The sequence below is a fragment of the Parasteatoda tepidariorum genome, chromosome 8 (assembly GCF_982258835.1).
Source record: "Parasteatoda tepidariorum strain Cologne lab strain chromosome 8, Ptep-v5.0, whole genome shotgun sequence".
NCBI classification, from domain to species: domain Eukaryota; kingdom Metazoa; phylum Arthropoda; class Arachnida; order Araneae; family Theridiidae; genus Parasteatoda; species Parasteatoda tepidariorum.
The window spans coordinates 8944307-8968767 of NC_141762.1; the positions used below are offsets into that span (position 1 = coordinate 8944307).

At 31.1% G+C, this 24461-nt stretch overlaps 1 protein-coding gene across 1 annotated transcript in view; it reads left to right on the forward strand.

Annotated features, from left to right (window-relative positions):
* The first annotated feature begins 2380 nt into the window (after window positions 1–2380).
* The window catches only part of LOC107457266 (ras-related and estrogen-regulated growth inhibitor-like protein A), an 81989-nt gene continuing 59908 nt past the window's right edge, over window positions 2381–24461 (forward strand). Inside the window, exon 1 of the mRNA XM_087149791.1 lies at window positions 2381–2681. Within this exon, the coding sequence (XP_087005917.1) occupies window positions 2507–2681 (175 nt within the window). The 5' untranslated portion in view covers window positions 2381–2506. The remainder of the gene's footprint in view (window positions 2682–24461) is intronic.

Below are 24461 nucleotides of genomic sequence, written 5' to 3' on the forward strand. Positions count from 1 at the left end.
TTTTGCAAATATTTGTCTATTTTTTCTTGCTTTTTAAGAGGTATAGCATGACATAAGTACTATAAAGTGGTGTGAATTATATTAGCCTACGAATTATTTAGAAATGATGGTGGATAAAAATCTACTAAATTGAATTTATTAAACCAAGAATCACAATTGATAAACTACCACTTTAATATAGATATTTGCTGTCCGGAGCTAATTGGCATCTCTGCATATTTTATTCTTGAATAAATAAGTGCTATAACTTACAATCCTATGTAAATGATAAATATCAATAAAACGTTTTTTTTTTCTTAGCTTTCACATTGTTATTTTCAATTCTCGATTATATTCGAGTGTGAAAAATTATAGCAGCATAAAATACAAGTCCGCTCGAATTATCTCGAGTGTGCACAGTTTGGCCTGTATAGCGCTCTCGAATGAACTCGAGCACTCAAGTTAAGGGGTTAAACTGTGCCAATAGTTTTATCCTAAGATAAAAATTATTCTTTATAATGCGTCTATGTGACCAAAAAGTAAAAATGCAATTGAAAATGAATTTGAGGTAAAAGAAAGAAAGCAGAAAACAAACTTACCGACGTGGAGTAAAAGTTAAATCTAACAAAATTTGCTAAGTAGAAAAAATATAAAACAGTGCTTATAGCTTAAATCGTATATTTAGTATTGAATGACACAACTGCCAAAGTATTCAGCGCACAGTTAAGTCAGATTGCAAAATTTCAGAATTTTGTCTAGTATTCGGTTTACAACTAAGATTATAATTGATAATATCATACCAGCCAACTCTTTCGGAGTTTTCGGAAAGTTTTATTTTATTTTACCACGTTTATATAAACTTGCCTTCGTGTATGTCTGTCCGGGTGGAATTTTGTAATCGATTTTAAACTAACTTCCCGACTAGCTACAAACTTCAAATTTAGCACACAGTTCAGAATTGGATGACAATGCATGAAAATGAAGAGAAAAAAGACATGCAAAGTAAAATAAAATTAAAATTTAAAAATTTTTTTTCGAGATTGTCTTTTGTTGTCGATTCCATTATTTCAAATTATTACGTGTCAGGTGAAAAGATTTTTGTTGTCGGAGTATTTTTATTGGCTGAAAAATCACGTGGTAGGATCCAGTTTTTCCTCATTCATTTCCAGATTGTTTTGGTTGTCATCAGCATAAAACTAATGAAAGTCGTAAAGGTATTGCTTTTCTATAAAGATTTTTGTGTCCCTAATTTAAAATAAAAGTTCTATTACTTTAGTAGTGGTCTTGTAGTAGTCTTGACTACTCTTGACTAAGAAAAATAATCTAAATAAAAAAATATATTTTTAAAAACCACGTTTTTTGTAGTGAAGAATAATAATTAAAAAATAATAATTTTTTAAAAATATAAAATAAAAATTAAAAAATCATAGTTTAAAATAAAAAAATTCAAAATAAAAAGTAATATTTTTAAAAACCACGTTTTAGTAGTGGGGAATAATAATTAAGAAAAAAATTGAAAAACGAAAAACGTGGGGCGCATGAAATACATAACAGTACATATACACATACATATACACATTTTCTTACATGCACAGCCACATATACATCCACATACATATGCATATACAAAAGCATATTCCACATTCAGATACAATTACAATTACTGATATGCATACACATATTCTCAAGAGCACACATACACACACTAATATAACATTACTGTTATGTATTTCATGCGCCCCACGTTTTTCGTTTTTCAATTTTTTTCTTAATTATTATTCTCCACTACTAAAACGTGGTTTTTAAAAATATTACTTTTTATTTTGAATTTTTTTTACAATAAATTTAGTAGTCACATTTATACACTCAATCTTGATTCTTGTTTTAATAAATTTAATTTAAAATAATTTTAACTACCGTTACATTTAATTCACCAACGGATTATTATATAATTAACATGAGAAGATGTGTAGTCAGAGTTTTGTAATATCATAAATGCAATAATAAAACTGTTTCCCTGTGCAATTTATGCTTCCCAAAAAAAGTTGGATAAAAGAAGCTTAACCTCCAGATTTTTCTGCGCATATGACAACCGAGATACATTAAAATCACATTTATTTTGCTCTGCTTGCTGGACGAAAAAGTTTGCTAAGTTTTGAAAAATATCAAAAAATTTCTGAAATTCATGTTTTTTTAACGGCAATAATTTATACCTAATCATCACTTTCCCAATAAAGAAAATTACGAGTGTATAGGTCAATGAGGAAGTTCGAAAGTTCTTTTTTTTCCACCAACAATTCACGCTGCATAATAAAACCACGGTAGCTTACACAACAGAGATCAAACATCATTACAAATCATCTCAATGTTCTCTGTTTATTCGCCAAATATTCTTCTGTTTGAGTGACGAACGGGTTTCTTCTCCATCTTCATACAAAAACATTAAAATGATCAGATTGAAGAGGGGTGCATCAACCTAAAGTAGAAGAAGGAAGAAAAGAGGTAGTAGAGGGGGTGTGTGCAAGAGATGAAGAGTACTCACCTGTTCGTAGTGAAGTGTTCGTCATTCTTACACGAGCAAACCAACCAGCAAAGTCGTCTTCTTTTTTGGTCGGAGTCAAAACTAATGTCAAAAATGACCAACGTGAGCGGTACGCGGCTTAAAATACTCGTGACTGGAGCCGAAGGAGTGGGAAAGTCAGGTGAGTTTTGGTTTTTAATTGCATATCATTGCAATGTAAAATGAATTATAGTTTAGTTGAATCTTTTGTGTTCGTTTTTTTTGTTGTGGCAGAATGAATGGTTGAAGTACAAGGGTATAAACAAGTTTTGCAAATGTAAACAACCGAATAATGTTTTTCATTTTTTATTTCGAAGAAAATTGTTTTTTTTTCTATGCTTATTTTTTTAAAATTATAAATTGATTTTAAAAACAAGTTTTTTTTTTAAGAAAGTGTTTAAATTTATACATTGAATTACAATCCATCGAAAAAGTTTTGAACATCGTGCGGTATTAAGCAGATGATGAAAGTTAAAGCATCAACACCATGTTGCAGTTACTAGATATAAATACTGATATGTTTTCTGATAAAACTGAAAGAATTATATATAAAATAAAACTTTTTACGTTTTTACTTACTCATGAAATACAGTAACAGTAATATAATTTTGTTATTAAAATACATAATTTTTTAAACAAATATTGGGATTTGTTCAAGAGAATTTCGACAGAGCTATTACATTAAATCGAACGGGTATTAACTATATTAGCAAGAGAAATATGCGAATTTTAGGAAAAATTGTTTAAGTATAATTATTTACATTACACTAAGAACTCAAGCGTATGCTTATTTTGATTTAAAAAACGCACTATTCTTTTTGAAGAAGCATATTACTTTTGATTTAGCATGCAAAAATAGACCCCTGGAAACGAATTTCATAACATTTTGACTATTAGAGAGCCTACGAAGACTAATAAACACTTGGCATAAAAATTGGAATGTCGCTAAATTTGTCATTGGTAGAAACAGATTAACGTAAAGCTTTCGGGAATCCGTGCTGCTTCTGAGTTATTACTCATTGCATAATTCTATTAATAAGGCAGTAAAGTCAATTGAATCCCAAATTTATAAAATAAATAAAAGAAAGCAGCAAGATTTTCTAAATTTTTCTCTTTGTAAATCTAATGAGTCTGCTTGTTTCAGTAAATCTGACTCCAGATTAATATCATGAATTAAATGTGGTAAGAATATTTTCCTTCCTGAAATGAAAACTAAGAAAAAACGTATTTTTCTGCTTATTTAAGTTTCCAAAGTGGAGTGATTTTATCGTACCAAATAAGTTATTCCAGAATTTTTCCTTTTATTTAACTCGTACGTATTGAAAAAAAACTTGTGCTTTTTTTTTGATAGCCAAAAAGAAAAATGGATTTAAGAAAAAAATTTGTTACTAACATCATACCATTATTCACATTAATTTTGGTTTCGAAAATAATTTGTATCGAATATAAAATGCTTTTTTTTATGTGAATGTGAGGTTATGAGGACATTACTTTTTAAATTAAACGGTTTGCTAATGTTCACTTATTTTAAGTCCAGACCTATAACCACTTTTTTAAAGCGAAGTTTTTTTTTTACCTGATTGTAATTTGAGCTTTCATAGGCCTGCCAACTACTACGCTTTTTGTAAAGTATTTTGTAGACATTTAACAACCAAGGCTTTCAGAATTTTCGATAAGTACGGCAACATTTTAAAAGCCTCACCGCGAAAGAGCTAAAACAAAAGTGGCGTTGCATATGAACTTTTAAATCATTTACATGTAGTGGTGTGGAAAATAAGTTCAAATGTATAAAAAGTAATACATTGAAACATAAACTTAGAAACCACTAGAATAAATTTTTACAAAGAGCGTAGAAAGCTTTCAGCCAAGCGTTCATGATTGAAATAAAATTGGAATTTATTTTCTACTTATTTTATACCACAAAACTGGAAAAATAAATATCGTAGATAGCTTCTCTCCTTTTTCATGAAAGTGTTTAGATTCTACGGTTGCATTTCATTTCAATATTATCATTATAAATTTCTATTTACGGAAGTTAATAGAAAATCCTAAAATCGTCTCAAAATTTAGATCATCAATTTTACAAAATTTGATCATTGATATGCTGATGTTTTTTTAGTTAGATGTTTTTTTTTATAAAAAGTGGAGACATAAAAAACAAAAAACTATTAAAAGAGCTTTAAATTAGTTGATATTTTTATAATATTTCTTTCCATTTATTATTAAAAAAGATTGAAATGAATGTTTTCGCTTTAGATATGAATAACCTCCAATATAAATCACGGAGGTTGTTTAGATTGTATAATTAAATATATAAAATATTTAATAATGAAATGAGTTTTTATTGCTTTTTTCATTTTCGGTCCCCTTTAGCATTTTAATTGCTTTATTGAAATAACATACAGTCTTGTGTGCTCAATTTTAGGGTTATAAGCTTTTGTCCAGTAGAAGGACATCAAGAAGAATATATCCTGGATCACGGCGGCATTCGAACCCGCCACCTCCACGCTTCGCACAGCGTTTGGCGGATGATACCGCCCGGCCAGAAAGGCCCCTATATGCACCCTTTTTTCAAATGAATATAATTTTTTTAAATTGCTTTTTTTGGAAAATTGGTAGATTTTAGTTTTATACTTACTGTTAATATAATAAATTCTACATGCATCTAAATCAAACTGAAAAAGCTTTCATTTTATAATTCTAAGTGCGCGAAGACAACTCAAAGACAACAATTTAAAATACTGAGGAATTTAGATAAAAAGAATAAATTTGATTAATTAATTTTTTAATGACCAAATTTTTTTTAATTAGGAGGTATAGAAATTGTTATATATTTTAATAACCGTCGTTGAACAGCCGACCCAATTCTATGGGTTTACGACTACTAATGTTCAACTCCGTAGCCTTATAATTTTGAACCCAATCCAGAAGACAGGGAAACTCCTGGATCGGTATTTCAGAGATATGATTTGCTATGGAAACATGGGGGACTTTGCGACACGACAGCTTTAACGTGCATCAGTCACCATTTACTACACGGGGAGTCTTTTCTTTCTCACGGGGATACTTTCTTTGGTAAACACTTTCTAGTGGTGGTTACTCAGAAATTAAAATATCGACATTTATTTAATTTTCATTACCATTTGTTTAACTTACGAGGCTGGCGGAAAACCTGCGTCAGCACTGTGGTCGGTGCAAGCTGGATGCGGAATTCGTGTTGACCAGCCATCGTTGGAATTCGAACCCGATTTACCTCATTGGAAGGTGAATTCTCTATGTCCACGACTCAACAGCCGACCCAATTCTATGGGTTTACGACTACTAATGTTCAACTCCGTAGCCTTGTCATTTTGAACCCAATCCAGAAGACAAGGAAACTCCTGGATTGAGTATTGGGAGAAATTTGCCTTCGTGGAGGACTTTTTGATGGAGCTAACCCGTATTTGCGTTACATGGAGAGGAAGACCACATAACACGGATTGATAATATTGCGTTGTAACTAACTTAAAATATCTTGCTGCCAATTTATCTTCGTTTTTTAAATTTGGGGACTTACTTGCTTCCGAAATAGTAAGTTAAAGCAAAGAATTATTTATAGACTGCGCAAAAGTGATGCTTTACGTAAATCTGTTTCTATTAAAGCCAAAAACTGGCGGCATTCCATTTTTTTCCCGCCATATGTTCATTTGTCTTTGTAGGCCCTCCTTTAATTGTTAGAATTTTATGAAATTTGGTTTCAGGGGTTATTTTTGCCTTCTAAATCGAATGCTATTAGAAATCGACATGTTTTTTCAGAAAAAGTGCGTTTTTTTGGTCAAAATAAGTATATTCTACCGCAGTTATAGTTAACCGTTACAGATAATTTAGGAGATATCTTTAAGATATATTTCCAGAATTCTTTACAGAATCATAACCCGACTAACGGTTAGAAACTTACTAAGGTGATCCATTATTATTTTATTTATTTTTATTTCACTGACTGTACAAAATCACTATAATAATTACGTTTCTAGCCTATTTTTCAAAAGAATGTCCCTTTAAAAATCCTTCTCCTATAGATAGGTTTGCATTCGATTAAGCTAAGAACTAAGCATTGAAACGCAAATTTGCTGCCACTAGAAAAAATTACAGCAAAATCGTTATAAGCTGGCTACCTTGAGTATACTTAATTCGCGGCCCAGGTGCCCAGTTTTTCCTGAATAAAGTAAGTAAGTATACTTAATTTTCCTTTGCCCCAATTGAAAAGACATTTAAAATTTCCGCTTTATTTCCTGTAAGAGTTAAAACCTATCCGTTCGATAATGTAACGGGCTTACCTAAACACGTAGTTCAACTTTCACGCACCACTCATTTGAGAGAGTAAATCTAAGACTTATTTGAAGCGTTGCATTTTAATTGCAAGATACAAATCACATTTTAGTTAAGGGTGATTTAATTTATACAAAATGATTTCTTCGCTCAATAAGTTTAAAATAAGTATAGAAGCATGCCTTCGTATGCTTCAGTTTTTTTCTTCTTCAGACTGTAATCCAAATGTATTCTAATAAATAGTGCACCAGAGGCTATAATAAATTTTCTATCACAATGAAATATTTAGTAAGTAATACAATATGTAACAATGAAATATTTAGTAAGTGATGCAATTAGTAAGTAAAAAAAATGTAACAACCCAGAGGTTACATCCATGGAAAATAATACAAAATAATTACAAGATAATAGACAAATATAACTGGATTATTTATTCTCATTTTTATTTTATAACCATCGTTGAATAGCCGACCCAATTTTTGGAGTTCACGACTACTAATATCGTACTCCTAATGTTGTAGTTCTTGAGTTTACGACTACCAATGTGAACTCCGTAGACTTGTAATTTTGAGCCCAACCCAGAGGACAAGGGTACTCCAGGATCAAATAGTGGGAGAAATTTGCTTTCGCGGAGGACTTTTTGATGGAACTAACCCGCGTTAGCGTTACATGGTGAGGAAAACGACGCAAACCTTCCACGGTTGGCCTGATGACAAGGAGACTCTAACTCATGAAGTGTCTACCACTGAGGATATTTCACGGCAGCACTATGGTCGGTGTCAACCGGGGGGTGGAATTCGTATCGACCAGCAATCGCTCGGATTCGAACCTGGCTCCCCTCATTGGAAGGCGAACGCTCTATCCCCTGAGCCACCACGGCTCATAACTGGAATATAGTATACAAATTTTAAACAAATGCTCATTTTAGTTACTGCCTAAACTTACATAAATTGCACAACTCGAGGCCTTATGAATTTATTAATGTTTACCCCTTACTCTCCAACTACTATAAAATTTCCGTAGTTTAAGAAAGTAATTTTCCTAGTATTATCCCTAGCATTTCCTAGTATTAACGTATTAATGTTTTAATTTTAATTAATTTTAATTTAGTTCAGTAAATTAAAATTAAAAGAATTTAGCAAACACATAAATAATTGAAACCGATATATATTAAAGGTCATATGGATAAGTCATGCCCAAAGGTTTGACAAAATTTACATAAGAATTCTATTATCTTTTAAAATTATTTGCTTTATTTCACTACCACTGGAAAATATATTTCTCAAAAATCTGAAATGGTAGAAGGTATGGTCCATATGAAGGGTATCTGCATAAAAAGTCTAATAGGCTCTCGATTTACTATCATGATTCGGGAATGCTGTTCCAATTTATAATCATTATTTATTATTTTAAATATATAAGCCGCCTTTGAGGTAGCAGGAACACTGGTGTCGTTTTTATGTATTTTATTCTGGTGCTCTAATTACAAGCAAAAGTATATGTTGGCATTTTTTAATTATAAAAAACTGTCAAATAGTTACTTAAAAAATCTGCTTATCGGAATTATATTTGTACTGAAACATAAAATCCAAAAAAAGAAGTATGATTTTTTCCCCATTCATATTAAAACATTTATAAGAAAGAAATTTCATTAATGATGTTTCTCTCAGATCTAAACAACTGCAAATTAGCTCAAATTTGAAAAAATATTATTTGGAAGTGAGCCATGTTAGGAAAATTTTACCTTTCAAGCAAAAGGAGACACCGATACTGCATTTTTTAACCAAATATTATTCGCAGGCCAAATATAATATTTTTCTCTTATTTTGACCGAAAATGATACAAACTGCTTCTCTTAGATCAAAATAACTGCAAATTTGAACAATTATTCTATGGTTGGGAGGTGCGTTTGGAAAATTTCACCTTTTACTTAGAAAAAAGACACTGCTGCTTCTTGCAGTATTTCATAACCATATGTTATTAAAATGCTAAATATAATGTTTTTCATTTATTTCGAGCTTAATAATTACAAAATGATGTAAAAAAGTATAAAAACATGTTTAATAAAAATTCTGTGTCAGAGAAATAATAGCAGGGGAAAAAAGGGAAAGATTTTACAGAAAATCTTGATGTGGTATTTTTCTTCAGCGCGACAAAATCAATAGCAGTCACGTTATTTTAAATTAATGTAATTCCATTGCTGATTTTAAAAATGAAATTGTCATGAAAATATTTTATTTATTTATTTATTTTAATTTTAAACTATAAAAAAATCCCACTCATTATGGATAAGAGCTGCATATCATTTTGAGTTCTGCCAGAAGCATCGATCTTCATCAAATGTTTGTCCCGCAGTGGATTGATCGTTAAGGCACAGTTCCCAGTAGAACGCCGAAGTCAAGCATCACTGACTGCTGTCAGTGTGCGGGTGGGTGACTACTTGGATCAGTCTACGAAGGGACCGAGGGTGTGCGATATTGGTCCTCGTTAAACTGTTCAACCGTAAAGTGCTCGACTTCGTGCGCAGGTCGTCGGGCTACCCAACCGGGGTTGCCATCCCCTCTGCAGAGGATCAAAATTGTGAAAGCATGTCTTCGGATCATCCTCAGGGATGTTTCCCAGACCGTCGCCAATAGCCCATTGTGCAGCTCTAGTGCGATGTAAATAAAAACTACTCATCAGTTGTTTAAATTACGGACCAGTTAGCATTTCTAAGTTTTAGCGGGAATTTCTTCTATTATTCAGGCCTGCCAATTACTACGCTTTTTGCGAAATATTTTATTGGGTGGTAGACATTTAAAAACCCAGAGCTTTTGCTAATTTTAGCTACATTTTAAAAAGCCTCGGCACGAGAGAGCTGGAACAAGGTGGCGTTGCATTTATATGTAGTGGTGTGGATAATAAGATTAAATGAATAAAAAAATGCATTGAAACATAAACTTAGATACGTTTTTACAAAATGCGTGGAAAGTTGGTAGCCCTGATTATTTAAGGTGATTACAAATGGTATGACTCAAAATTTTAATAAAATTAATATTAACTACCAATATAATATTAATTTCATTCAAATTTTGATAATGACCAATCATAATCATTGGTCATAAATGACCAATATGTATTATAGAAGGAAAAAAAAACTTAGGAAGATAGTGACTGTTGTTTCTTAGCATTCCAATTTATTTTCTGATAATATAGCCAATTTATGCATATATATTTATCAACCCATGCACGTTACATTCTTTTGCAAATTCTATTGCATTTAAAGAGCAATATTTCTCTGATAAAATATATTTACTGCATTTTCTCCAAATATGTTATTTTATCATATATCAGGGTATGATTTATCTATATTCATCAATTATGTCCTTTATTTTTCAAAAATCAATTATTGTACACATCAAATCATGTTTTATCTTTATTTTTAATTTAAGTCTACAATCAATATTTCTATTGTTATGTAAAAACGTCAATTTGTCATATGGAATTTTTTCACTGTTTTATTATTTCACAAGCAAACGGCTTGATTTTTTTTATGGCTACCACAATGTTTGCCAAATCAATGTACATATTTTACCTAACTGTATGTAATTTAATGATGAATGGGAGAGGGTGCCCAGTTTATTTAAAGAAGAAGAAGAAGTTTCTCAGTCAAACGGTTACACTTTTTCTCCAAATGCTAAGTGGCATGGAGGTATCGGGTACAAATCCCACCGTAGCCTTTGATCTGTAACTTGTTCCATCTGTTCTTCAACTTAACGTGTTTTGACAAAGACTTGACACAATTGTTTTTAACGAATACAATTTTTACATTGAATTGCTTCTTCGCCGAGAACAAATTAACTACAGTGCATTGTTTATTGTTGAGAATAGATTAACTCCTCCCGAATATTATCTAATATTGAAATAGTTCTCATACCAGTATTTACTCTTTTCCGTCTCGCTTTCAGGCCTGTATTATAATATATTTTAACGGTTTTCAAGAGCTGTTGAAATATACATATTAGGGAACTTATATTCTCTACCACTATAAAAGTTTTGTTCAGCTAAAACTTCCGGGACGGTAGATTTCCATGCTGTCTTAGTTCAAAATAAACATTCCAAGCTTTATTTTTCTTTAACCCCTTAACGCACAGATTTTTTTAAAGAAACCAACCAAGAAAAAAAAAATTTTTATGTAAAAAAATTTATTCCGTTCCTGGTTTAACTTTTCTTTCGGTGGACAATTTTGATATGCTGCACTTTTGTTCCATGGCAAAAGGCTACATTTTATTCTTGAACAAATAAGTGTTTTAACTTACAATCCTATGTAAATAATAAATATCAATAAAACGATTTTTTTTCTTACCTTTCACATTGTTATTTTCAATTCTCGATTACATTCGAGTGTGAAAAATTTTAGCAGCATAAAATACAACGCCGCTCGAATTATCTCGAGTGTGCAGAAGTTAAGGGGTTAATACACGTTAGAGCGTAAAAATTAGCACAGGGTATATTTTACGTGCACTTAGGATAGATATCAGTTTCAGAAAACTAGTTTTAATATTGCCTATACATTTTTTGTTTATAAAAATTGTGGCAGTTATTATTAATTGAAATCTAGTTCTTATAACTAGTTCATTTACTATGTGAATTACCAACCATTACTTGCCGCACCCTTCAAAACTCTTTAAAGTTAATAAATCTCGATTAATCCCTCTTACCGTAAATTGATTGTTTACCGTTTCCGTCTAAAACATGCTTCGTTTGTATGACTTTTCCACACGATTGCCCCCGTGTTAGAACAGGCCGAGCCCATTGTAATTCTTGGGGCGTAACTCTGAGGTAGGGTTAATGAACAACCATTGTTTACTTCGTTCAACATTTTAAAGTTTGCATCCAAAGTTAATTTGCCTCAATATTTCTTTCAAACCTTTCTCTCTCGGAAGTTAACCTCTCGTTGTTTGGGTGATTAATAGAGGCAATTGAAACAACGATTAGTTGTTGATAAGTTGCTCCGGAACAAGTAGATATTTATTGACGGAATGCGACCCGAATAAGGGCTATGTAATTTATCTCCAGAATTAATAGCTTTTAATGATTACTTACTTCAAACGATTTACTTCCAAGTACTTTTTTGAAAACACCCACGTCATAAAATGTGTTAAGAAAATTCTTTCGATATTAGCATTTTACCTTAAAAACGAGTCCAAATTTCACAAAAAGTTAAAAAAAAAAAATCGGAGTAGATAATTTTCTACAGAAAAAAAACTCGATGCTTTAGATAAGAATTTTTTAAACACAGGTTAAACTGATTCAAATAAAAATAAATTAACGAAAATAAATAAATAAAATTAAATAAATAAACGAAATAAATAAATAAATAAAAATGAATAAAATTAAATAAATGAACAAAAATAAATAAATAAAAATTACTATTGCCCATAAGTAATTGGATTTTTTTAACCATTGTTATTAAAAATAAATAGCTCGAATAGCATTGAAGGAAACTGGACGAAAACATCATGTATCATGTAAAATAGTGATAGTTTTTCAAAGAAAATAGAAAAATTACTACGGGCAAGAAAATAAATTCAGCAAAAGGAAGTATTTTAGTTTTAAATTTAAAAAAAAAATCTACCATATATAGATGTAAAGAAATTACCGTGTTAAGTGTTAAATAACGTGAAGTGTTAATTAAAAGTGATTAATAACGAAAAAAAAATCATCTGCTACTTTATAAGAAGAAATTTATAAACAATTTTCACTGCTCCCTGTTTGGCTTTTATGATAAAAGTGGCTTTTCTTAGGTTATCAAATCAACGCCTCCTGCTCTTACTATATAATTGAATTTTTCTGAGCATTACTGTGGTAATTATTGGCTAAAATACTAAACTTTTAATTTTTAAATTTTTTATGCTTCAGTTAATACACGTTAGTTCACATGCAAAACCAAGTCAAATATATATTTCTGATCAAATAAATTACTAAATTAAAAATGAACGACTTAGTTTTAAGGGGACAGTGAACAGCAAATATTTTAGTTCTTCGATTTTCTGATTTTGTCTTCGTGTAATGACCGGAACTTTTCTGATTTGTAAATGTTATGTAATTGGTTTACCTTTTTTCATAAATTTTAAGTGAATTTTCATTAGTTTTAATTTTCGGTGTGCAATTATATGTTATGAGCTATGCCTATCTTTATCAATGCTAAATAGGTCTTTGTATTTAGGTTTTTCTCAATGTGCAGTTTTTTTTTTCACTATTAAGACACTTTTTTTCTTTCGTTCTATTCATTTAAATGAAATGATGTGCTCTTTTACTATTGCCTATTATATTTTCGGATCTCAAATTTTGTTGTTGTTATTGTCGTCTGCCATTACAGCAGAGGAGGTGTTTTCCAATGGTGCCATCTATGGCCTAGAATTCGACTTCTACCACACCCATACGTCACACCCGTTTATAGGGCGGACTCATTCATACATCCACAGATCATAATTTTGACCTGACGATCAATCTAAAATTCAATACCCGCAGAGATATAATTTGTTATGGGAGCATGGCATTTAACGTCGCCATTTATTTTTCCGATTCCCGTTCTCAGGAACATGAATCCAGTTCCTTGCCAACCTGGCTATTTAGGCCCTCAAATTTTGCTGAAATTTTTATTTGAAATGAAAATATTTTATCGCAACATTTTTATTATTTTAATAAAAATACTTTTATATCTTTTTAAAAAAGAATTTACACGCCAATCTAACTTAATGGCGCATTGTAATTTTTGCGTTTGATGGATAATTCTGTTTAGTCAACTATGTTAATTTAACTGATAACATACGTTACAATTTTAAAGTACAATGAGCAATATATAATAGCCAATCAATACTAGTGAAAGAACAGATTTATTTTTACCAGATATTCTTCAGTTTTCATACTTTCCAGACATCCTGTGTATGTACGCATATGCGCCCTCCATTTTGTGTTTTATTTTATTTTATTTTATTTTATTTTATTTTATGACCGCCGTTGAACAGTCGACCCAATTTTTGGGTTTACGACTACTAATGTTCAACGCCGTGGCCTTGTAATTTAGAGCCTATCCAGAAAACAAGGAAACTCCTGGATCGGTACCCCCAGAGGTATTGATTTGTTATTCCATTTTGTATTGGCACGAAATTTTTATGCTGTATCGTTTCACTCCAGATTTAATAATTTCAATTTAACCCATTAATGAATTTGTGCAACAAGCTTCGCGCAGGGATTAAATCGCACCAATTGTTGCAAATAGATTATAAGATAAGGTGTGATTGATGGTGTCACTTATAGTGAAAACATTTGAACACGTTTATACAACTTTATGTTTCTAGTGGTGGCCAAAATCATTGTAAATATAAATAAATAAATTCTAGAAATAAATCTAAAACGTAATTAAAAACATAAAGGATTTTCGTTTCGGGGGTATATTTTTCATGATCAAAATATACAGTAGTCATGAATAAAAAGTTAAATAGAAAAATACAGTAAAAATTAACTTAAAGTTTTTCTTTTTTTACTCTTTTTAGAATTTTGTTCCATCATTGCCACTGTTACATAAGTTAAGAATTTTTTTGTAACTATTACACCTAGCCTTTAAAGCTAGATATTTATTAGTTTAAATTTTAATATATATATATAACGTAATAAAATTTCTTTTTTTGCTTGATCTGTTTTAGTTTGTATTTTTTACTTAATATGTTCTATTTTCGTAAAAAGTTTTTCTTACTGATTCTCACATTATTGTATTGATGTATATTGCTTTGGCTGTATTGATACAATATCAGAAAGCACTCTTTTTTTGCGGATATATTCGTGTGAGCTGATGACGAGATATCTTTTCATTATTTTGTTTTTTAATTTTTTAAAATAAAATTTCCTAAATATTTTTTTAAAATATTTTTTTTTACATTGTTTTTTCTTCTCTTTTCATAAATCTTTATTATATTATTTTCCATGTTTTCTCCATAGTTCCGCCATTTATTACAGATTTAATTTTAACCTAAATAATGATAACCGGTATTTTTCAATTTGAGAATAGTAATTTACCGTTACGCGGAAAGTGGAAAGAATAAAAATTTATTCAAAAGAATTTTATTTCGAAGCTGTGAAAATTACACTTTTAATGTCAGACATCCCAAAATTAGATGACTGACATTGACCTAAACTCTGGGAAAACTGTTCTCCATTTTAAGTCTCTCAAAAACGATAATTATTAGGATTTCGTTTACTGACGCAAAGGCAAGGTTGTTGGAAGTGCTTAATTATTAAACATTATGGTTTTCTATTGGAATCTTTTATTTCTACGACAATGTGAAGTCTAATCATTAGAATATTTGAATTATGGGATAATAAAGGATATTATAATACTTGAGTGTGACTGTCTAAAATTTTCCATTTTTTCACCTTTTTATTTTGAGTTAAAACAATGCAAAACTGTTCTTGACTTCATTTAAGTTCATGAATGCATGGCCAAACGAAAAATTGTTTTTTGCGAAGTTAGAAATTGCTTTTGAAAAAAAAATCATAATCATTACAAAATCATGGCAAAGCATCTAGCCGCATTTTCAGGGTTCTATCTTATAACACCCATTATTAGTATGCCACATAATTTTGATCCTGGTCTGGCAACGTGGCTTGGTACTCCTTTTTCCAAACTTCCACATCGCAAAAAAAAACGAGAGGACTTTCAGCCATGACAGTTTAACATGTACCTATTTTAAGGTTTACGACTCCGACTGAACTTATATTCAACTCCGTATCCTTGTAATTTTGAACCTAATTCAAGAGAAAAGGGAACTCCTGGATCAAGTATATGGAGAAATTTGCCTTGGAAGACTTTAGATGGAACTAACCTGCATTTGCGTTACATGAAGAGGAAAACCACGAAGACCTCCCGCGATTTGCCTGACAAGGGGACTCTAACCCATGATCCATCTACCACTGAGGATATTTTACGTCAGCGCTGCTTTTTTTCTTCTTTCCTCCAAGCCCTGAGCATGTACCTAGGTTATGAAAAACCCTTAACCATATAGCCCAGGACTTGGCCACTGGTCCAGATCACTCCAGCCTAGGAACGGGTACCTACTCTATTGCTGTGTGCCTTAATCCAGGAAATTTGTATTGATGAGTGTTGAAGTTCTTGTTGAATATCTAGAAAATTCTATTATTTGTGCCAAAATCAAGTATTGATGATATTGATGATTTTGAATCTGACCAGATGATATAACTATCATTATTATTGAAATTTTCAGTGCTCTTAATATATTTAATGCATTCAAAGATTGCCAACTGTTCGGCTTGAAAGATTGAATTTTCCCTGTCTAATGTGTAAGGAAAGAGAGACATTTTAGAACTATCTAATAATAAGGAAAAAAAAATATTATAAATTCCTTGAAACAAGGGCGAAGATGTTAGAAATCTGTTCTTAGTTATATAAAGTATATTTCCAAGTGTTTGCCTGCTAGCTGGTTGACGTCGGTTAAAAAGTGGAATCTCAACTCTGAATGGATTGACGAAACTCCTTCAGTTCATGTAGGTAAGTTGGGCAGGATGATGAGGAGGCTCTGAGGTGACAGTCCAAATTTCGGTTGAATTCTTGGTTGGATGAATGGCAATTTATGCAATATTCTTCCCTTTCTGTGCAGTTTTCAACACTATGGCCTTTGTAGCAGCATCTCTCACAATAACAATGAGACTCTGTGCAGGAGTTTTGATGGTGTCCAATTGTTTGGCATTTTCTGCATCTGAGTAATACTAGTCTTTTTTTGATGGTGCACCCATGATGTCCAGTGAAAAAATGTTGAAGTTTTAGAAGTCTTGTGGAAAGTCTGTGGTTGACTCTGATGATGATGTGACGCTTTGTGCGCTGCTGTCGGTACAAGCCGGCAGCGGAATTCGTATTGATCAGTCATCGCTTGGATTCGAACCCGGTTTACCTCATTTGTTGCATATACACGCTGTTGGTTTTGTCAGCCACCCAGGGATCGAACTCACTGCTTTCCAGCCTCCAATCAGCTGTGTTGGAGACGCCTTAAGCAATTGCATCTTCTGATTTTTTTTTTTAACTTGGAGCATTTTATATTCAGTTCATTATTTTTTGAATGAAAAGATAATTGCTTAGACACTATTTATAGCAGCGTTACCAATGGCTTCTTTACCAACATTTAGTACAGATTAATATTTTCCTTTTTTTTTATTCTTATGTATGTAAATGCAAAGTGAGAGTTGTTATTGATTGCACTTGATTATTATTTTTTTAAATTAAATAAACAAAGCATTAAAGACAATTACGTTTTGTTTCAATTTTAGCGCAGAAGGTGAGACAAAGGCTCGCTTTTTCCGCGATGAAAGTGTTAATGAATTGACATTTCCGATATTCGTGATTGTGTGAGTTCTCACTTTGCTGAGACTACAACCCACAGTGAAATAGGCATTAACCCTTTTATAGCTAAGAACGAGATAACACGTTCTTTACTTAAAGTGTTTTCTAATATTATAGTAGCTTTACTAGCGACTTATTTACAAACATTTAGAACAGATTATTATTTTTATTTTATTATTTTTAGGCTTGCATATACAAAGTGAGAATTGTTATTGATTGCATTGATTATTATATTCCAAAGTCAAATGAACAAGTTTTATAGACATTTGCGTTTTGTTTCAATTTTAGTGCAAAAGGTGAGACAAGGGCACGCTTTTCGGTGATTAAGTTTTAATGGATTTACATTTCTGATATTCGAGACTGTGTGAGTTCTCATTTTGCCGTACATAGCTAAATAGGCATTAACTCTTCTAAAGCTATGGACGAGATAATTCGTCCCTTACCCAAAGTTTTTTTTTAACAGTGTTTCCAGCGACTTATTTACCAACATTAAGTACAGATTATTACTTTCCTTTTATTATTCTTATGCCAGTAAACACAAAGTGAGAATTGTTATTGATTACAATTGCTTATTATTTTTTAAAGACAACTAAATAAGTTTTATACATATTTGCGTTTTTTTTTTCGATTGACAAAGACACGCTTTTTGCTGCCATGAAAAAGTGTTGATAAATTTACATTTCCGATATTCGTGATTGTGTGAGTTCTCACTTAACAAAGATTACAACACAGGAATATTTTCGAATCATGTTTTCACTCACTGTCAACAGACGACCCCTTTTTCGTCTGAGAGGGCGCGACATAACCTCGAGGTTAAGAAAAGTGAAACTTCTGTGATGAACGGCCGACTTTCTCTTTTTAAGTTATTTGACCTCAATTCTCCGTCTAAAAAGAAGTTCCTAATATTGGTGACAAAACTGTTGCCGCAATCGTTTTCGTTCTCCATAAATCACTAGAGAAACACTAGTAAAGATGCTTGCGGACACTAACAAGGTGTAAATTGGTGTTACGCCATCTCTTACCTGTCACCGAACGTTTGCCTTTGAATTATTATCTTTTTTCGTGTAACGTGGTTATTAAGGGATGCTAGCGTGGTTTTGTGAATACGTGTATTGGTTTTATCTGATCGTGTGTTTCATATCAAGTTTCAACAGTGTATTCAATTAATCAGTCAGATATAGAATATTAATGATGTACAGAGAGCAAAAATAAATAAATAATATATTAATAATTTTTTTATTTAACGATGGGATTTTCACGAACTCAATATTAGTGGTTTGAGGGCCTAATCTTATATATGCTCATTAATTAGCTCACGTGATTTTTTTAAATTTAGAAATCTTGCATAAAAATGCACTTTAACAAACATACCTTTTTTTGAAGGATTAGGATTATTGACCTTCAAAAAATGGGGGGTTAGTCGCAATATGAAAAATAGGGTCCAAGTAGTTCAGGTTGAAAACGGTGGTAAGTTTAAGCCCCTTAATGTTAATTTCAGTTTCGTTGTATTTCGTAACATTTCCGAAACTAATAGAGCTAAGCAAAAATTATTGCACGACATTATAAATCAAGTTTATCCAACGATGTTTATAAATAATTACTATTTTTTATAAGAGTTTAATCTACGTAATTTTGAAGGATGAAATACGATATTAAAATGGAATCTACCAAAATATTCTAGAAAAATAGTAATTTTAACCCAACCCAGAAGACAAGAGAACTTCTGGATCAAACGTTGGGACAAACTTCGTGGAGGACGTTTCAATGAAACTAACCCGTATATGTGGTATGAGGAGAGGAAAACATCGAAAAACTCCCATAGTTATCCCGTCGGCTATAGGATTCTAATTTATCCGTCTACCACTGATTATATTTCACGTCACAGCACTGTGGTCTGTACGCGCTGGTAGCAGAATTCGTATCAACCGGCTACCACTGGTATTCAAACATGGGTAACCTCATTGGGAGGTAGACGCCATTATTCCCTGAACCACCACGACCCAAGCATTTATGGTTGTGTCCTCGAACTATGAAGATTGAGTTCTGGCGCATGAAAATCCGATCATTGGATCAAAAGTTATTACTGTGTTTCTCTTTTTGCGAACAGTTCAGGAAGATTCATAAAAAATTAGGAAACATGGAGGAAGATATTCATTTGAATAATGATATGGGATACGTGTTAACACGCTGATTTTAGTTTTTTTAGAATTATTATTTTTTATTTCCGTCGTTGAACAGCCAATCTAGTTTTTGGGCTTACGACTACTAATGTTCAATTCCGTAGCCTTGTAATTTTGAACCAATCTAGAAGACAAGGAAACTCCTGGATCAGTATCCCCAGAGGTATGATTTGTTATGGGGACATGGAGGACTTTGTGACTCTCAAGATTTAACGTGCATCAGTCACCATTTACTTCACGAGAAGTCTTCGGCTGGCGGGGATTAAACCCGCCATTACCCATTATTATCCATTTAAACTTCTTTTCCACTCCACTGTATATAAACGATTTAAAAGTTCATATGCAACGCCACTTCGTTCGAGCTTTCTCGAGGTGAGGCTTTAAAAATGTTGACAAAATTACTAAAAACGTTGGTTTTTAAATATCTACCACTCCATAAAATGTTTTTCAAAAAGTGTAGTAGTTGGCAGGCATGGAAGAGCAGCTTTATAGATGTTGCGCATGTTTTTATTTCAGGAATGCCAACTACTCCATTTGCCAGGGTTTGAAAAAAACCCGAGGAGTTTTGAAAAAACCCAACCCGCCTGGGTTTTATTGAAAAAACCCGGGGAAAATTGGGTTTTATTTGAAAAAACTCGGGGAAAATTGGTTTTTTTCATTTAGTGCTCATAAATTTTACTGTGAAAATATTTTTATTTATTAAATAGTGTTGTATAAGTAAACACTAAAATTTCATCTGACTTTTACCTGTAATAAAATTAAACTGGAATAAATATTTAATGGTCTTCCATGTTTTTATAATACGATTAATAGAAAGTGAAATTAAAATTATGTATAATTATAAAGAGTATCAGTTACTTGTCCCTTTTTTCAAATACTTAGATAAATATATGCATTTTAACTTTATAGTTTCAAAAAACAAATTAATCTTAAAATTATAAAAAAGCATATATAAAAAGTTATAGCTTATTTTTTTAAAATCAGATAATAAAACTTTAAATTTTTTTATTGTTGTTCAATGTATCACTTAATAAATTTTTTTTTGTTTGCTTTCAATATTTTTAAACATGAATAAAAGAAACAAAATAAATTGTATTCAAATGAAATCTTAAAAATAATATTTACAAAATCTTAAAAGTAATATTTTAATTTTTAACTGTTTTTTAATTGTAATAAACTTTCTCCAAATAGTTAAAAATTGTCAGCAGATGTTAAGAGTTAACTTAAAAAAAAGGTCAATTTTTTCCTTTATTATTATTATCATACAACAGATTCAAAGTGTCTACATTTCTCTCTTAGATGGCAATACACTTTTACGAGTTTTGTAGCTTTATTTATTCCTAATCTATTTCGAAGTTTACTCTGCACCAAACCGAAAGTTGAGAAGTGTCTTTCGATAGAGACAGAGGATGCTGGTGCTGAGTGCAAAGAAAAAAGAATTGACAGAAATTTTGTGGAAGCTAGGAATTTTATTTATTTACTTATTTATTTATTTTTTTTGCCATAATTTTCCACTATTTTTTGATGAAAACTGTTCAATAACAGTGTCAAGCATCATTGATTTTCGAAAGTATTCAGATCGGAAATTTTGGATGCCATAACACGTGGCAGAAATTCTGGATGATGCTTAGAAAGACAGCTTTTTGCTAATTGGTCTTGTTCATCATTTAAAAATTGTCCCCTTGTTTCGGGATCCAGGATGCATATGCTGATAAATGATGTGGCTGAACAGCCTGATCTTATAACAAAATGTTTATGGGATTCTAATTCATCACACGATAGTAAGTTAATTCATATTTCAACAGGTTCTGAAATAGAAATGTTTTCTGGTTGAAGCTTTTTTAAAGCTTCAGAAACAATTGATATCTGTTTTTCCCAATTGATAGTTTATTGGTAAAGCCCAACATTATTTAATTTTTTTGACATATAAAATTGTTCAAGAACAATCTCTTCATATTTATGGTAATTATTGGCAAAAGTTTTTACGCCCTCACAATATGAATTCCACCTAGTATCATTTGGTCATCAAGCAGTTTCTTTCAATTGCCCATCCATGTGCTTGATGCACATTTCTAAAATATTTGTTAACTTCAACGATATGTCCAATGATAGTATTAGGAGATACTTCTTCAAAGTGGGCCCACTTAGCGAACCCTGCCATTTGCAGCAAAATATTTTATAGAGTGATAGAAAATTAAATTCTAAAATTTTCAAAATTTCGGCTAATTTTGCCAACATTTATGAACTTTTGATTAATTCATAGGTAATGGTAAAGGAAAATTATTTAAGTTAAACTTATTAAACGAAGAATCATTGGTTAAAAAGTAATTTTTGCTACCACTAGCTCATATTTTCACATTTATCGAAGCATATTGGCATTTAGGAGACAATCTTAATTTAAATATTTACTACATTGTTAAAACAATAACTGGCGACAGAAATTAATGGACACATCAAAAATCCCAATGTCCTTTTAAAAGAGTTTATCACAAATAAATTGATGCGAAAAACTGCTATGAACACAATGATTTTTAAAATGAAAAAGATTGGTATTTACAATTTTTAGATTTTAGGTTAAATAAAAGTTGAACTATCATTTATTTAAACAAATTTTAAGCAAACAATTTCTCGAACTCCATGAGGAAATAACTAACATCATTTTTAAATACAAAAAGAAGCATAATATATATTCTCTGAACAAAGTGTTCAGCGATAATTTTAACAAATTTCTGACTTAACTTCAATGTGCATGATATTACCGTAACTAATTTAGGACCATGTCCAACCTTATGTTACGTGATTACCTGAAAAAGGTCATGCTTTGACTTTCAAGTACCTCATTACAACTGGACTTTAAATCAGTTCAGACAGATTTAAATGACATTGCCCTAAAATATATTTTAATTTAATTTCCTTCTTTCAAAATCTTGATAACTTCCACTTGATATTCATATACAAATTTGAATTTGTTTCGCTGTTTGGAGTGTACGTGTATGGAGTTTAAATGAAAGGTATTTACCATTTCCGGTTCAGAGGAGCTGTTTTTTTTTTGGGAAATAAATATGTTATTTTACTCAACTTTCAAACAATACTTACTCTATTGCATCTTTCTGACCTTTTAAGATACTTCCGAAATTTATTAACTATTTTATTTTTGAGTGTTTGAAAGGCTGTTGTCCTTTAACCCAATAAATCTTTAAAAGAAATTTGTATTCACTTTAAAGCTGTTTTTTGAAGGCACCGTCGTCAAATGACATGATGCTTTTTTGCGAATAATATACTATTTTTATAACTGATGCTAGTTTGCAACTGTTAGTCGTGACTGTTGGGTTAAATTTGACCTATCTAAGTTAGGTTTAGTTTAGCCTTTTGACTATGATATCCATTTAGTCATGATCTTAAGGGATCTTAGAGGTGATGAGGTGACCCAATGAGATACTTGGGTTCAAATCCCAGCAGTGGCTGGTTGATACGAATTCCGCCCCCGACTCGCACCGACCACAGTGCTGTTGTAAAATAGCCTCAGTGGTAGACGGATCATGAGTTAACATCCTATTGTCGTCAAACATTTTCCGGCTTTTCCTTTCCATGTCATGCAAATGCTGGTTATTTCCATCAAAAAGTCCTTCCTGAAGGCGAACTTCTCCCAATATTTGATTCAGAAGTCTTCTAGATTGAGGAGTTGTCGGAGCATTGGAAGTCGTAAACTCAAAATTTGATTGGCTGTTCAACGCCGGTTATAAAAAAAAAAAAAAATTGAATGAATTTTCATACAAAATTCGGTTTGGTAAAAGTCACTCATTGAGTTAACCGCAAAAATGTACATGTTCCTTAATTTTTAGATAAGATGTTGTAGTTTTATTTCTTCTAATTTCGAAGCTATTTTTAGACGCTCCAAACAAATCAAAAAAATATCTTTCTGAAAAAATTACGAAATATTTAGTTTGTCCAAGTTAAATTTCAAGAGTAAAATAACTTATTTACTATTGTTTATCTGCCTGCAAAACGTACCAGGAAAAAAATGGTTTCTGACGGTTAAATGATGAAAAAAAATTATCAATTTCAAATGAAGACTCTTTTCTTCGTGATTTTACTATTCAGATTACTTAAATGAGCTAAGTACACTATATTCTGATTTACGAATTTATTGTGTATCTTTATTTCACTGAATAATATAGCAAATTTCTTTTGTTGCTTTTTAAGTGATTGCGGTTTTATAATTAGCTACCTTTAGATGCAAATTAAGTTCATATTTCAAAAAATATTTTAATAATAACTTTCATGTATTTTAATTTTTTTCATACTATTTCACAATGATAATGCATTTATATTCTTTAATACAATAAAAAAAACTTTTTGACTTACAAATTGCATTGCAGAAAAATTTTTTCGTTGCATTTATAAAAATATTGATCTTATTTGATATGTATGTAGGGATTTCAAATCTGAAATAAGTTTTGTTAGAAAAACTACACTTTTTTTTAAAGGGTATTTTTAGATTAGTTTATTTTTTGTTTGAAGGTAAAAGTTTATAAAGAACGTTTAAGTTTATTTACTTACATGCACACTTGCCTGCTTCTTCAAACGCTTGAGGAAAAAAAAAAACAGAAATGTATTATTGTTTTCTTCTTACCACTCCCTACGTAGCAGAAAAGTGAGTGCACTTACTCTTCACTCGGATGAATTTTTAAATTTCCTGGTTATAAATATATTATTAAATTTTCATATAAACTTTCATAATAGCTTGTAGAGAGAAATTGTTCGAAGATTTAAAATCAGTGACCCGAAAATATCTATGATCTGTTTAAGAAATGCTCCCCAACTTTTAGAAGTAAATTTTTCTTTTTACACATAGGTTCAAATTCTTTCATACAACTTTTTTCGTTTCTAATTAATTATAATCGTTTAAAAAATTACGAAAGTAAAAATTGCAGACCCATTTAACAAAATCTAATATAGTTTCTTTTCTTTTTTTAATTTTTTTTTCTTGATTCAGTTAAAATCTAGAGTTTCGGTAAACAAATTATACAATTCTTTTCTG